Source organism: Magnolia sinica, chromosome 3, assembly GCF_029962835.1.
Source record: "Magnolia sinica isolate HGM2019 chromosome 3, MsV1, whole genome shotgun sequence".
In the NCBI taxonomy this organism is placed as follows: Eukaryota; Viridiplantae; Streptophyta; class Magnoliopsida; order Magnoliales; family Magnoliaceae; genus Magnolia; species Magnolia sinica.
Window position 1 is genome coordinate 99,213,383 of NC_080575.1, and position 14,957 is coordinate 99,228,339.

Sequence of the window (14,957 nt, forward strand, 5' to 3'; positions counted from 1 at the left end):
CTATAGGCGAGGGGAGAAGGATCGGGTATTGGAAGGATGTTTGGCTAGGCAAAAGGAGGTTATGTGAAGAGTACCAAAACATAGGCGAGGGGAGAAGGATCAGGTTTTGGAAGGATGTTTGGCTAGGCAAAAGGAGGTTATGTGAAGAGTACCAAAACATAGCCGCTGCCGCCGCCACCCCCCCACCCGCGGCGGTACCTGTTGGGATAGGGGGAAGAAAAGTTCAAACTTATCTAGGCGGCTATCAGGCATCTTGTCGTCTTGGGATCCGGACTCGTTGGTGTGGCTTAAAGACAAATCTGGAAAATCCTCCATCCGGTCCTCTTATAGATTGCTCATCAGGTCTTCGTAACAGGGGGAAGGTTTGCATACCTCTTTGCCTTTGGTCTTATGGGGCTCCCCCCAGTAGTGGATCTGGTGTAGTTGGTGGGATGGAAAAAGGTGTTAATGGTCGATAACCTTTAGAAAAGGATGATGGTAATCACCAACATCTGCTTGTTATGTCGGCGGAGTAAAGAATCGGTCACCCATTGCTCCGTTCCTTGAGCGTTTGTAAGGGAGATATGACATAGATTTCTAGGAATTTTTGGGGTAGCTTGGGTGATGCTAAAGTCAAAAGAGTTCCTTCGATCTGTGACATGGGGGAGGGGTTGGCAAGAGAGATAAGAAGTTGTGGAGGATGGCTCTATTAGCTGACTTTGAGGAGGAACAATCGGTGCTTCCATGATCTGTGCAGGAATGCATCAGGAGTTTTAAGAAGGAATAAGGCGGATGCTATGGAATGGGATTCGATCTCAGTTGGCTTTGGCGACTATGATCTTTCTTACATATCTTGTGCTACATTGTAATTCTTTTACTATTTTTTTTTTAAAGATGACTTGATTATAAAAACAAGAAAAGGAAATACAAGAGAAGAAAAAGACATCTGCTGAGAGAGCAAACGACCCGAAGCAACAAAGAAACTGAAATCATAGTCCTTAAGAGGAGGTACAACAGTTGCCCATTCTAGGATTAAACATTTCGCCCTATCTGAGACTGAGCCCACACAGTTTGAAGAATTCTCGAAACATCTCCCGTTTCTTTCCATCCAAACAGACCACCAAATAGCGAGGATAGACATTCTCCAAATGCGCTTCCCCTTCTTGTCCAAACTAGAACGATGCCATGCTGGGAGCAAGGAATCCACCGAATCAGTAAACACCCAGGAAATGCCAAACCGCACACAGAAATTTGCCCAGATTTTGGAGATAAAAGGGCAGTGAAGCAGCAAGTGATCGACCGTTTCTGCATTCTTCATACAACATAAGCAAATGTTAGGGAGTTGCATACCCCTTTTTTTTAAGTTATCCGCTGTTAGAATCCTTTTTTTACCAACCAGCCAACCGAAGCAAGCTACCTTAGGGGGAACCGAATATCTCTAAATGAATGGGAAAGGAAACTCTGATTCCGAGCATGGCCGGGATAGCGCATAGAGAGATTTGACGGAGAAGATACCTTGTTTATCTAGCCTCCAAACCAGCGAGTCAGCACTCTGGGGGTTGGGCGAAGATTGGTAGATGCAAAGGAGAAGGTCTGCATATTCAGGAATCTCCCAATCTTGGAGGTTCCTCCTACAGGCCACATTCCACACTGTCTTGCCAGAGGATTCTGAAAAACAGTTAGCTACAGCGACAGATTTGTCGGGGGCTAACCTAAAGATGTTAGGGAATCGGAATTTGAGGGCCAAGTCCCCACCCATATGTCTTTCCAAAATCTGATGTTGACACCATTGCCAATGCTGAAGCCGATACCATTAAGAACTATTTTCTAGGATGCCCCTCCATAGGTAGGATGCCTTGTAAAGGGAGGAGCTCCTAGTCCACCAACCGCCTCGGATAGCCCATATTTGCTCTTAACTATGATGTTCCAGAACTTGTTGTTCTTGGTCCCCGGCCTCCAGATCCATTTCCCTAAGAGGGCGCAGTTCATTATCTTCATGTTTTTTATCCCAACAGCACCCTCCTGAAGAGGTTTGCACACCTCTTTCCAATTCAAAAGATGGAATCTCATCTTGCCTTCCTTGCCGCACCAGAGAAAGTTTCGTCTTAGTCTGCCTATGGAGGCTAGGACCGGAGATGGGCACCTATACAAAGACAAAGTAGAGGGGCAAGTTTGAAAGAGCTGATTTGATCAGCGTTAGACAACCACCCAAGGAAAGATAGCGGCACTTCCATCTCGCAAGGTATTTTTCAAATCTGGCGATGATGTTGTCCCATAGGTGTGTAGGAGGATGACCGATGCAGAGGGGCAAGCCGACAAAAGAAGCCGGGAGAGAGGTTAGGGCGCAGTGGAGGGTCTTAGCATATATATCGATCTCGCCGTCTTCCATATTAACCCCTATCATCTTGGATTTTGCCATATTAACCCTTTGACCTGACACCACTTCGAAATACCTGATTGTTGTACGCAGATTTTCTATCTTTTCAAGAGAGGCTTCGGAGAATAGCAGTGTGTCGTCCGCAAACTGCACATGGGATAACTGAGAGGACATCCCCGGTATATTGATGCCAGAAAGGATACCATCGGCTTGGGCTTTATGAAGCATTCTGGATAGGGCCTCTCCCACCATGTAATTCTTTTACCTTCAGTATCTTAGGTCGATAATTCATGAAAGTGGAGCGATTGAGAAGCATATCGGCAAATTCAAGCTAGGTAGAAAAAATTGGGATGTGCTTCTGGAGTTTAAGTGATCGTCGTGTACCAATCGAACTGAGAGGGAAACTTTATAAAATGGATATAAGATCAGCCATGCTTTATTCAACAAAATGTTGGATAGTCAAGGAACAACACCTTCATAGGATGAGGTAGCTGACATGAAGGTGGTGAGATGGATGAGTAGTAAGAAGAGGATAGAATTAGAAATAAGAATCTAAGCGGATTTAGCAGTAGCATCAAGGCTTTTTAACAAGATTTGGGATGTTCCGGTTCCTTTGAAAGCCAGGGCCTTCACCTAGATGGCCTCTCTTGATGAAATCATCATTATTGATCATCTCAAAAGTAGAGGTATGGAAGTGGCTAACAGGAGTTGTATGTGCTGTGAGGAAGAACCTGTAAACCATTTGTTGATTCACAGTGGTGTATCAAAGAAAATTTGGGCTGCAATTCTGTCCAATTCTGGTATAAGTGGATGTTCCTGGCTTTGATTAAAGAGGTATCGGGAGCTGGTCATCTTCAGTGTGGGGTCCCAAAGGATGGACTCATTGGAATATGGTGTTGTATGCAATTCTGTGGTGTATATGGATGGTAGAGGAATAACAAAGTTTTTTTTCCAATAAAGCTCTATTCATGCAGCTGATTACCAAGAAAATTTTTAAACAGTTCTTTTCCTCGGCAAGGGTGAAACGCATCTTAACGGTGTCCCTTCCTACAATAAAAGCTCTATGGAATGATGTCTTCATAGCTGATGGTGCCAATCTAAGATGCCGGCTGTCTACAAAGGCCCCATGGTTAACAGCTACTCATGGGGTAAACTCGGGATAGTGAATCAATAGCAGAATTTTTTGGTCTGGCTGGGATTAGAAATTCCAATTTTGTGGAAGCTGTTAACAAAAGTAGATATGGCCCACCTAGGCCAACATAGCTCTTCTTCTCTTATTATCTTTTGTTTATGTTGATTAGGATATGTTAAGTATTTTTGCTTTTGTTGCTTAAAGGATGTAATAGCCATATTGGATTTAACTAGTTATAAAAAGGGAGACATGGGCATCCAACCCAAATAGGGCTTTCCTCTTTTCTCTTCTTTTTTTCTTCTCTTTTTTTTATTCCTTACCACGTGCTACAGTACTTCTATAGTAACAGGCAAATTGCACAACAGAAGCATTAGCTTTTCTTCAAGCTTGCAAGATTGCGAAAGATTTTCTGCAAGCCTATTTATTTTTGAAGGAGATTCTAACAATGTTACTTTCATCATGAATACAAAAAATATGGCATTCCAAACTCATGCTAAGGCATTCCTTGTATTCTAGCAATGTCATATCTTGGGTCAGCAACATATCATGCCCCTGTAAAGTAGCATGCTTAGATGAGGAAGTGTGTGATGTGTGTCTTAGCTGGGATGTTTCCTTTGTTCAAGTGCTCAAAGAGGCTAATGTAATGCCGGATAGTCCTGTTAAATCTTGGGCAAGTAGGACAAAGTTGTTAGTTATAGATAGAAAATGGTAAGCTTCCCGTTTTTCCTGTTTTCCTTTTCCCTTGTAGGGGCTACAGCATCTAGTTGCATCCCCCTGGGTTTTCTTTCTCTTTTTTTGGGGTTCCAGGCCCTGGTTTTTTCCTCTTCTTCTTCTTTTTCTTTCTTGATTTTTTGGTTTCCTCTTCAATTAAATTCTGATTATTACAAGAACAAAAAAAAAAAAAAAAAAATTGTGCAACTTGAAGTAAGTGCTGGTGATAACAAGTGAGAACCACCCAACTAGCAAAAGACTATTGATCAATACTATGGAGATACATAACAATGAAGTAGAGGTATCTTTTTCTTAGGTGGTGAATAGAGGGTATTTTTTTGTTGTTTTATTTTACCTGTTCGTTTCCATAAGTTTCTATAGCTTGCTCAATTTTTCTTTAACAATGCAAAATCAAAATGTTTGTGAAGCTTATGCATGCACCTTGAGGCTTACAACTCACCTCGCTGGGGGTCAAAGCACTTCACCTCCTCTTCATGCCTTCTAAAACATCATTTCCAAGTTCCCAACACAAGTTGATACCTCGTAGGAGAGATATTCAATACTAGCAGCATGGAGCTATATTTTACAAACATATCTATCTTTGGGGTTTCCATTCCGACATTGTCACACTCACAAGTGCACAGTAGTCAGGATATGGAAGTTCAATGCAAATAATCTGTCAACTGTTGGATCTTACATATGAGCATGTAGAGAAACAAAGCAACTTTTTAATGTTGAAACAACCAACGCTCAGAAGCAATATGCCATCATGCATAAAATCATGATAGACGGAAGAAATGACAATGGCCACTTGACCTATTGAATAGAAATAAAGCTGGACATAGCCATTTTTGAATTCAGATGGGGTGAGCCAGCATGACACCGATGAAGCAAGTCAGCATTTTTCACTTGGGGTTAAATCCAGTACCCTTTCTATAGTTATCTACATTGGAAACAAGATCTGACATAAAGCAAATAAAGGAGCAGCTATAGGCATCAATATACCAACCATATCAAACTGAGAAGAAATCATGACAGCATAGTAAGCAACGACTATTAAATATAATTTTGAAATTTTAAAAAATGAACAAGCAGTAATCAGGGGCCACCACATTACAGCCATCTTGAAGATAATCTCTTGATTTCACCCACTGAGCGAGAACCAACAAACTACTTATCAAAATGGACTTGTGCTTGCTGAACATGATCCATGGGCCCTTTTGGCCTTAACTGTCAGTTTCCAAGCTACAAGTCAGATGGTTAAGATTGCACGATTTGTGGAGCGCCATCTATTGATGGTGAGAATACCGAGTAAGAATGGTTCTAACCACCATTGGAAGTAACACATAAACAGTTAAGGAACCACCTTTCGGTGGTTCAGCACTAACAATCAGTCCTCTATCAAAAATTACTCCATTTTTTTCAAAAAGAAAAAAGAACCATAGAAAACAAAAATCACCTGAAAAACAAGGAAATTCCGCGCCTTGATGAGAATTCCAAGTGACTTCAACTTCCCATTGTACTCATCCCACGTCACGACCTTCCCATCAATCCTATACTCACTGCCACCAGCACTCGTGATCGTCCGCGTGAACTGTAGCTCCGATCCGTTCCCCATCTGATAAACAAGCCGAACGAACGCCCTCCGCCCCTTCTGCTCCTTCTCCTTGTCATCAAAAGCGTAGATCAGGTCCTTAAGCTGCGCACCACGAAGCTGGCCGGACCGCACACCAAGGACGAAGCTGATGGCGTCCATGAGATTGGATTTGCCGGCGCCATTGGGGCCGATGATCGCCGTGAAGTCATAGAACGGGCCAATGGTCTGGAAGCCTTTGTAAGATTTGAAATTCTCGAGCTCGAGGCGGTGGATCTTGCCGGGGGCGATTAGGGACGGCATCGCAGCATGAAAAATGAAAAGGAAAAAAAAAAAAAAAAACCCTAGTAAAAGGGTTTTGTAGGATTTTGAGCGCTAGGGTTTTGGAGATGGGTTTCGAAGCTAGGGTTTTGAGGGGAGAATTAGAAAATCGGGTTTTGCAGGACGATTTGGAGTTAGGATTTTATGGAAGAGTGTGGGGAATTAGGGTTTTCTGAGACAGGAATGTGTGGTTTTAGGAGAAGAAAGAAATGGCGGGAGAGGGGGGATTGCAGTAAGATACCTGAAAAATGAAATCTAGCAAGGGGGAAATGACGAGAATATAGGAGATAGAATTCTCGGACCGGACTGTGGAGAGAGGTTTGTTATAATACATCCCGACGTATTACAATAGCATACATCGGCACTTTGGCCGCTTCAATCCGGATCCTTTTCAATGATCAAAACCGTCTATCCGATGGATCTTACTGTGGAGGGATGATAAACAAAATAAATCTTGGATTTAATCTTTCGACTGCTTTATTATTTAAAGATTATAAAAACCGACCATATTTAAAGGAAAATTGTCAAGTGATCAAAGGGTTGAAATTTTTCTAATCTAAGAGAACTTATAGTTGAATCTTATACATCCAAGGCAACACTGGTCTTTCAAATGGATTGGAATATTGAAATATTAACCAGATCCAAAGGATAAATCCCCGATGTGTCATGAAGCAATCCGTCTGTATGGTATCTAGCACTACTGTAGAGATATTGCGGGTTGTGTACGTGCCATGCGTCCTAAGCACGCTTTGGGAAGCGGATTGCGAGCGCGACTTGGACGCGATGCGACCCATAACCAGCTGCGTGAAACCCTTACCGTAGGGCCCACCTAGATGTATTCATTGTATATCCACGCCGTCCATCTGTTTTAAAAGATTATTTTAAGTTATTATTAAAATATTCAAGTAAATGAAAAATCAGGTGGACCACACTAAGGAAGCGGTGGTCATTGAACGCCCACCATTAAAAGCTTTCTAGCATCTACCCTAATGTTTTTTCACCATCCAATCTTTTGATTAGGCTACACGAAGAAAATTCAACGAAAAAATAAATAAATATCAGCTTGATCTATAACTTTTGTGGCCCACAAAAGATTTTTAATGGTCAGTAACCACTGTTTCCTGGGGTGGGTCCAGCTGAAATTTATATCTGATTCAGTTTTGGAAATATGGCCTAAATTAAACTATAAAAACAGATGAATGGCATAGATATAAAATTCATACGTCGAGGTGGTCCACTATGTTCATGTTCTGACCGACAACGCCGGTTCCGACGTCGCTGGCAAGTAATAATCGCCGCAAACGCCGATTGCCATTCCACGATAATCCGCCAAGCAGGAATACGGAGTCCACCGTGATGTATGCGTTTTATCCACGCCGTACATACGTTGCAACAGATTATTTTAATGGATCAGGCAAAAAATAAGGTAGATCTGACCTCAATCTGACCACACAGTGGGGATTGAACTCCCACCATTAAAGACTTTATGGAAGCCGTAGAAGTTTTGGATCAAGCTAATGTTTGTATTTTCCTTTCTTCTAGTTCTCTATATTACCTTATGAATAGTTTAGATGGCAAATAAACGTCATGGTGGACCTAAGAAAGCTTCAACCATTCATATCATTATCACCACTCCCTGTGGTATGGTCAACGTGAGCTTTTAATTTTCCTCATTTTTAGTATTATACCCTAAAATGACCTGGAAAAATGAATGGACGGTATGGATAAAAACATACATCACGATGGGCTCCACAGAGCCCTTGTCTGGACGGATTGTGGTGCAGGCAGGGACGGACGCAATCCGCTTCCCACTCTACGTGGTAATTGCTATTGAGTCGTCGCGCTGAGACTCTTAGGGCCCGTTTGGCCGGGTGAATTGGAAGGGATTGAATGGTGTTAGGGTGGATGGCATGGATTTCTAGGTAATGATGGTGTTGTCAGTGGATTGTCTGGAGATCCATGGGATTGATATATCCCTGGATTGCTTAATCCAGTCTGTTTGGCGTGCCCGGCCAATCCGGGTATTAAACCTTCTCATCCCTTCTAATCCCTCACACCAAACACGTCCCAGGCAAATTTGAACGATTAGGGTGGATTTGATGGGATTTAAATGTAATGATGGTGTTGTCAGCGGATTGTCTTGAGATACATGAGATTGGGATCAGATCACCGACTCTGTTTGGCACGCCAGGCCAATCCCGGGATTTGACTTCCAAACCCCTGCAATACCATCCAATCCCTTCCAATCCGACCGGCCAGACGGGCCCTTATGCGCGGGTTTTGGGTAGCTTGTGTGTTCATCATCAAGTGGCAGTTAGAATAATGTTTGCCCGAATGCATCCGATGTACTGTAATGGGCTGCGTCGGACTTAGGCGTTGGATCGGGAGTCGTCTTCAGTGATCGAAGCTGTCAGTGTGACCAAGTACAATAAACTGGTGGCTTCATTAAAAAAAAAAAACCCATGCAAGATAGGAAAATGATAGACTTTGGAATCGATGGCCTACTAAGCAATGGTGAAGGAGACTGCCTGCACTCAAGGAGTTAAATGGTAAGAATGCTAGTAATACTATTAGCATCCTTTATTTATGGTGATTATCTTGTAGGCGGTTTGGATCAGTTAACGTAACCCTGAATGTAAGGGATATAACCCTGGCTTATCATTTTTTATTATTATTATTATTATTTTAACACACGCACACACACCACCACACACTCACGCCATGGTGGGATTTCACCACCCATGGTACTCGAACCCTCAACCAGGTGTTGAAACTCCTGATAGTCTACCACCGGTGTAAGAGTAAGGACCCCACCCTGGCTTATCCTAATTCAATATTCGGACGGTTGTGAATTGGGAACTGCCCCGTGAGTATGGCTCCAGAAGGTAGGTCATGTGAGGTTCTGTAGGCCCACTGTGATCTATGTATTTTATCCACGCTGTTCATGCATTTTGATAGATCATTAGGTATTATCCAAAAAAGGAATCAGATCAAAGGCTCACCATATGAAGCAATGGCGATTTAAAGCCTATTGAAAACTTCTTGCGGTATTGATATCCGTGGTTTCCCTTCATGTAGGTCGGTGTGACCTTTTGAGTGGGTTGGATTATAAATCAACATCACGGTGGGCCTTACAATGTTTTCAGCCATGAGAGTTCAATCCCCACGGCTTAATGTGGTGTGGTCCACTTGAGGCTTCGACATGCCTCCTTTCTGAGCTGATTCCTTAAAATTATCTATAGAATTAGATAGGTGGCATGGATAAAACATATAGAATAGGATGGACCACACAGGGCCTTTGACATGACTATTATCTTTAGACTCTGGCTACGAAATATTGGGGGTGGTACCCAATTCCGCCCTACCCTAGCAGGCTTTCACTTGACTCTTATATTTGTTTAGTAGTGCATAGGCCTTCTAAAAAAATAATTGCTATGTTAGATTAGCCCTCATGAGAGATGCATGGGATGGCCATTTAAATAATATGCTTAGTGTAGTTGTACAGCAATTGTCCAAATTTATAGCCCAACCTTCGATAGAGCATAGGACAAACCATCTCTATGATATGTAGCAACAAGAGCAACTACATGTTCATACAGTTAACTACTAGAGTACGGTGTCCATGGAGATTTTATGATATTGTTGGGCTTAAATTTTGACACGTGGCTACACGTGTAGTGAATAACTCGATTTTAATTGTGCCGAGTCCAAGTATATATATGCCAGATGTGTCAAAGTCTTATTCAATTCAAATTGAATCCAACAAATAGTGATCTCAAGTATGAAAATAGTCATATTCGGACCAAATTTTAAAATGTGAAAATTGACTTGACTACTCGACTACAGATTAACAAGGAATTGGACAATTTGTGAAGATGGGACTTAGTCCTTTGGACGAGTTCTTCTTACCTTGAAGACAATAAAATCTATCATAATTAAGGCGGCTTTGTTGTTGTTCAACAAAATAAACATTTAGATAAAATGTAAAATATAAGGTTAGTGTCAAAATTATTAAACTAAACATGAATGTAATACAATCGATGATAATAATAATAATAATAATAAAAATCTATTGATGTCAATTCGAGTGAGCGAAAATGGCCGTGGCCGATTGATAGTCTCTTGGACTTTAAAGGTCATAATATAATCATCAAAACTTAGATGGGCATGAGATAGTCATGATTTGGTTAGCAGGTTGTGGTTAAAAGAATCACTAAAAACTTAAATATTTAAGTGTTATGATAATGAGATCGTGGGAAAAACTAAACTAAGCCCGGCTTATTGCAATAATGTGATAGATTGAAGTGGATAAATTAAACTAAAGCTATGTTAATCAAATTGAATTTGTAAAAGCATGGTGCTAGACAAAAATATATAGGCTAAACTTGGCAAAGCTAAGCTAAGACAAGTGTTCATGTGGGATAAAAGATTTGATGAGTGGTGTTGAGTTGAAACAGGGGCTTATTATGTTCGGATTGGTGAGAGTCAAGAGCTCTTCATTCTTTATTGTTTTTTTATAGACTTGGGTTAGGTAGTGACCTTGCATATGGTTCCTTGGCTTTCGGAGTTGAAAGATTGATCGGCCAGTGGGCTCAGCACATTACACTTATGTTTTGAGAAGGATCTAGCCAACCATTACGTCATCATGTGTGCCCGTGTTCTTATTTCTAAACGGCTCTCTCTTTTTAATGCATCGCTTGAATGTCCGAAGTTATGTGTAGCTAATTAAACGTAGTCATGTGTCACTGGACATCATTGACTTAGCAATATGGAAAAATTATGCATGGTCTCTTAGTTATGTAGAACGGGTCGCGAAAAGTTTCATGGTCAAGATGGATAAGAAAAGGCCCGGTCGACAACAGAAGTGATCCAGACCGTCGGACCTTAAATCAGGCGTATCTCACAATCCAGAATGAGTTATCAAGTGTAAAATATATAATTTTGGGGTAGAACGAGCTACTTTGCCAACCAACCCTGCTATGCTGGGTTGCGCAAACCAGATTTGCGAAATACCCCCAGATCGACAGTCGTTTTCCTATTTTAATTCCGTTTTTACCATAAATAGTAAGTTTTAGTTTAATTATAACTCTTCCTCCGTTGAGCTTTAGGAGTTGTCTCCAACATGAAAAGTGCTTATAATAATTATGAGAATAGCTTCGTGAAGCTAAATAGGACACTTATTATTTTTGGCCGAAAACCTTGCACACTAGTAGACATCACGACCGTCTATAAATAGTAAGTTTACTATTTATGGTAAGTTACGAATTCTATGAGTTTTAGTTGTAGTTTGCTTCTTATTTCTCTCTTATTGCTTGGTACCCCTATTTAAAGGGTTGTGCACTTGTTTATTTAATTTATTAATCAAAATTTAAATTTATTAGAATTTATTTATATTTTCTTGCTTTTTTTCCTCGTGGATTCAAGAAGTCTCTGTGATGAGTCCAGAGAAGCTCAATGGATTCGGAGTAGTTATCCTTGAGGAAGACAGTGATCGACCTCATCACGTTCATCCCTATGTCAATTGGTATCAAAGCAAGAATCCCTCTCGGGCTGATGGCAAACAACGAAAATATGAATCAAAATCATATGGATGGTGATTTAGGGATTCGTGATCTTGCGAAAAGAATGGAAGCTTTTCTCAGAGAGGGTCAGTTGACCATGCAAGGGCTGTAGGCAACCCTCAACCGTCTTATGGATGATCTACTTCCTCCTTGAGCCCTAGGCGTTGCTCCACCGCTTATGGTTGATCTACCGCCTGTGGTTGCTACATGACATAACCCCGATTTCTGTAGAGCACTACTAGTTGCAAACCGTAGGGCTATACCAGATGATTCAAGTTCTAGCGACGATGACCTTAATGAAGGTTTTGCCCGATGACCAATCCATGGAGGCGATCATCTAGATCGTGCTGAAAGAGACTATCGAGGCAAGGCTAAACTTCCTAATTTTAATGGTTTATTATATATAGAAGATTTCCTCCATTAGATAGCTGAAGTAGAGATATATTTTGATTATATACACGTGTAAGATCATAAGAAAGTAAAATTAATAGCGTTTAAATTAAAATCTGGTGCTTCTACATGGTGAAAGCAATTATAACTCTCACGAGCCTGCCAAAACAAGGCACCCATCTCATCATTGTTACGGATGAGATGTCTTCTTCAATCACAATTTCTCCCTAGTGATTATGAGCGGATATTATTTCAGCAATACCAAAATTGCCGACAAGTAAATCGATATGTCACAGATTACACTAAAGAATTCTAGCGATTAACAACATGAAACGATCTATTATAATCTGAGTCACGGAAGGTGACACGATTTATAGATGGGTTGCGACTGACAATTCAGGACTGAATTCAGATGTACCTAGTCAAGACCGTGGATGAAGCAATTCAATTGGCACGTGGGGCATAAACACAACTTGCAAGGGTTATTGCTCAGCCCTATCTTTCAATTTGACTCCCCATGACGGGTCTCACGCAGGATCTAGTGATAGCATGAGGAAAAGTACCAGTAGGAGAATGTCCTCAACCTCCTGCAACCGTAAGCTGTGATACGGGAAGTTGCTCATCCAAACCTCAATGTGCAGCACCCACAACAGAGGCCCGAATAAGATTCCAAATCCTTGTGTTCGGCCAAGGTCGAACAATTGTTATCGTTACAACCAACGGGGCCACTTATCAAACAACTGTCATTAATGTCCCGCAGCACACTTGACCATAAATGAAGGGGGACACTAAATGTAAGGCCGCAGAAGAAGATCCTGACTTTGATAAATATGAACAAGCCATCGAGGAAATAGCAAGTGGTGATGAAGTGACGAGCGAGGATCATGGCGAATCTCTAGTTGTGAGGCGATTACTGTATACCTCACATAAGGAATTACATCAACAGCGACACAATATATTCCATACACGGTACACTATCAACGGAAAGGTCTGTAATGTAATCATAGACAATGGTAGTAGCGAGAACATCATCTCAAGAGTAATGGTGGATAAGTTGCAACTACCAATGACAAAACATCCTTCCCCGTACTTAATTGGCTGGATAAAAAATGTGAATGAGACCAATATAACTGAATAATGCACTATCTCGTTTTCAATTTGTAAAAATTATTAGGATCAAATATTTTGTGACGTGGTCAACATGGAAGCATGCCATATGTTATTCGGTCGGCCCTGACAGTCAGACCGTGATGCGACCCATCGAGGACGAGACAATGTCTATATATTTGTCAATGATGGTTGAAAAATAATCTTTGCCCCTATGGCACCAGAGAACTACCCTGAAGCCTCTAAAGTAGAGGGGAGTTCACTTTTAACCATTTAGGATTCATGAAGAAATCCAGGGAAACCGGCAGGTATACGTTGTCGTGGTGAAGGGTGAGGAAGCGGAACCCTCAAACATTCCTCCAAGTTTAAGACTATTGCTAAAAGAATTCAAAGAAGTCTGACCCGAAGATTTACCTGATGGATTGCCCCCCATGAGAGATATTCAACATCATATAGACATCGTCCCTGGGGCTAGCCTGCCCAACCACCCTCATTATCGGATGAGTCCGAAAGAGTGTGAGATACTTCAGGGGCAAGTGGAAGAATTGATCCGTAAGGGTCTCTTAAAAGAGAGCATGAGCCCATGTGTCGTACCAACATTATTAAAGCCAAAAAAAGGTGGAAGCTAGCGCATGTGTGTCGACAGCTGGGCAATCAACAAAATTATCATCGAATATCGGTTCCCAATCTCTCGGTTGGACGACATGCTCGATATGTTAGAGGGGGCCAAGGTGTTCTTATTTTGATGACATTCATGAGGTGATGAGTTTTCACGGGTTGACGACTTTCTATAATCGATTCGTGCGAAATTTTAGCACAATAGTCGCGCCTATTACAGATTACAAGAAAAAATGACGATTTCAGTGGACCGATGAAACTGACAAGAGTTTTCATAAGACCAAGCATTGTTTGTCTACGACACCAGTCTTGGTGCTTCATAATTTCGACAAGCTGTTTGAAGTAGAGTGTGACACTTCATACGTCGGAATTGAATGACTATTAACGCAGGCAGGCCGGTAGCCTTCTACAACGAGAAGCTTAGTAAAGCCCGAAAGAAGTGGTCGACGTGTGAGCTTGAGTTGTATGCAGTTGTTCAGGTGCTGCGACATTGGTAGCATTATCTGATTCAAAGAGAATTTTTTCTGTACACTGACCACCAAGCATTAAAGTTTATTAATAGTCAGACTAACATAAATCGTATGCATATTAGATGAGTTGCGTTTTTACAGGATTTTACGTTCGTTTTGAAGCACAAATCAAGGTAGAGGAATAAGGTGACTGATGCACTTAGCCATTGTGCACCACTGCTTGTTACGATGAGAAACGAGGTGGTCGGCTTTAACTATCTCAGAGAGTTGTATGTTGAGGACAAAGACTTCAAAGATTCTCGGGTAAAGTGTCAATAAGTTTACCTAATTAACCTTCATATACAGGACGGTTTTCTCTTCAAAGGGAATCGATTGTGCATCCCCTAAAGTTCTTTGAGAGCGAATTATTTAGGAGTTATATGGAGGTGACTTCGGTAGATACCTTGGGCGAGATAAGACACGAGCTCTTGTGAAAGAGCGGTATTACTAGACGCAGTTGGTAGGTGATGTGGGAAAAGCGGTACAACGTTGTTATGTTTGTTAGACCTCCAAGGGGTAATATCAGAATAGGGGCCTCTACACCCCGTTACCTGTGCCTGACGGTCCTTGGGAGGATTTATCTATGGATTTCGTGTTTAGTCTCTCACGAACACAATGTGACGTGAATTCAGTGTTCGTGGTGGTAGATTGTTTCTCC

General features: G+C 41.5%; 1 protein-coding gene across 1 annotated transcript in view; it reads right to left on the reverse strand.

The window, feature by feature from the left end:
• The window catches only part of LOC131240383 (structural maintenance of chromosomes protein 1), a 73,480-nt gene extending 67,019 nt beyond the window's left edge, over positions 1–6,461 (reverse strand). The window contains exon 1 of the mRNA XM_058238569.1: positions 5,659–6,461. Coding sequence (XP_058094552.1) covers positions 5,659–6,096 — 438 coding nt within the window. The 5' untranslated portion in view covers positions 6,097–6,461. The remainder of the gene's footprint in view (positions 1–5,658) is intronic.
• Between the last annotated feature and the right edge of the window lie 8,496 nt (positions 6,462–14,957).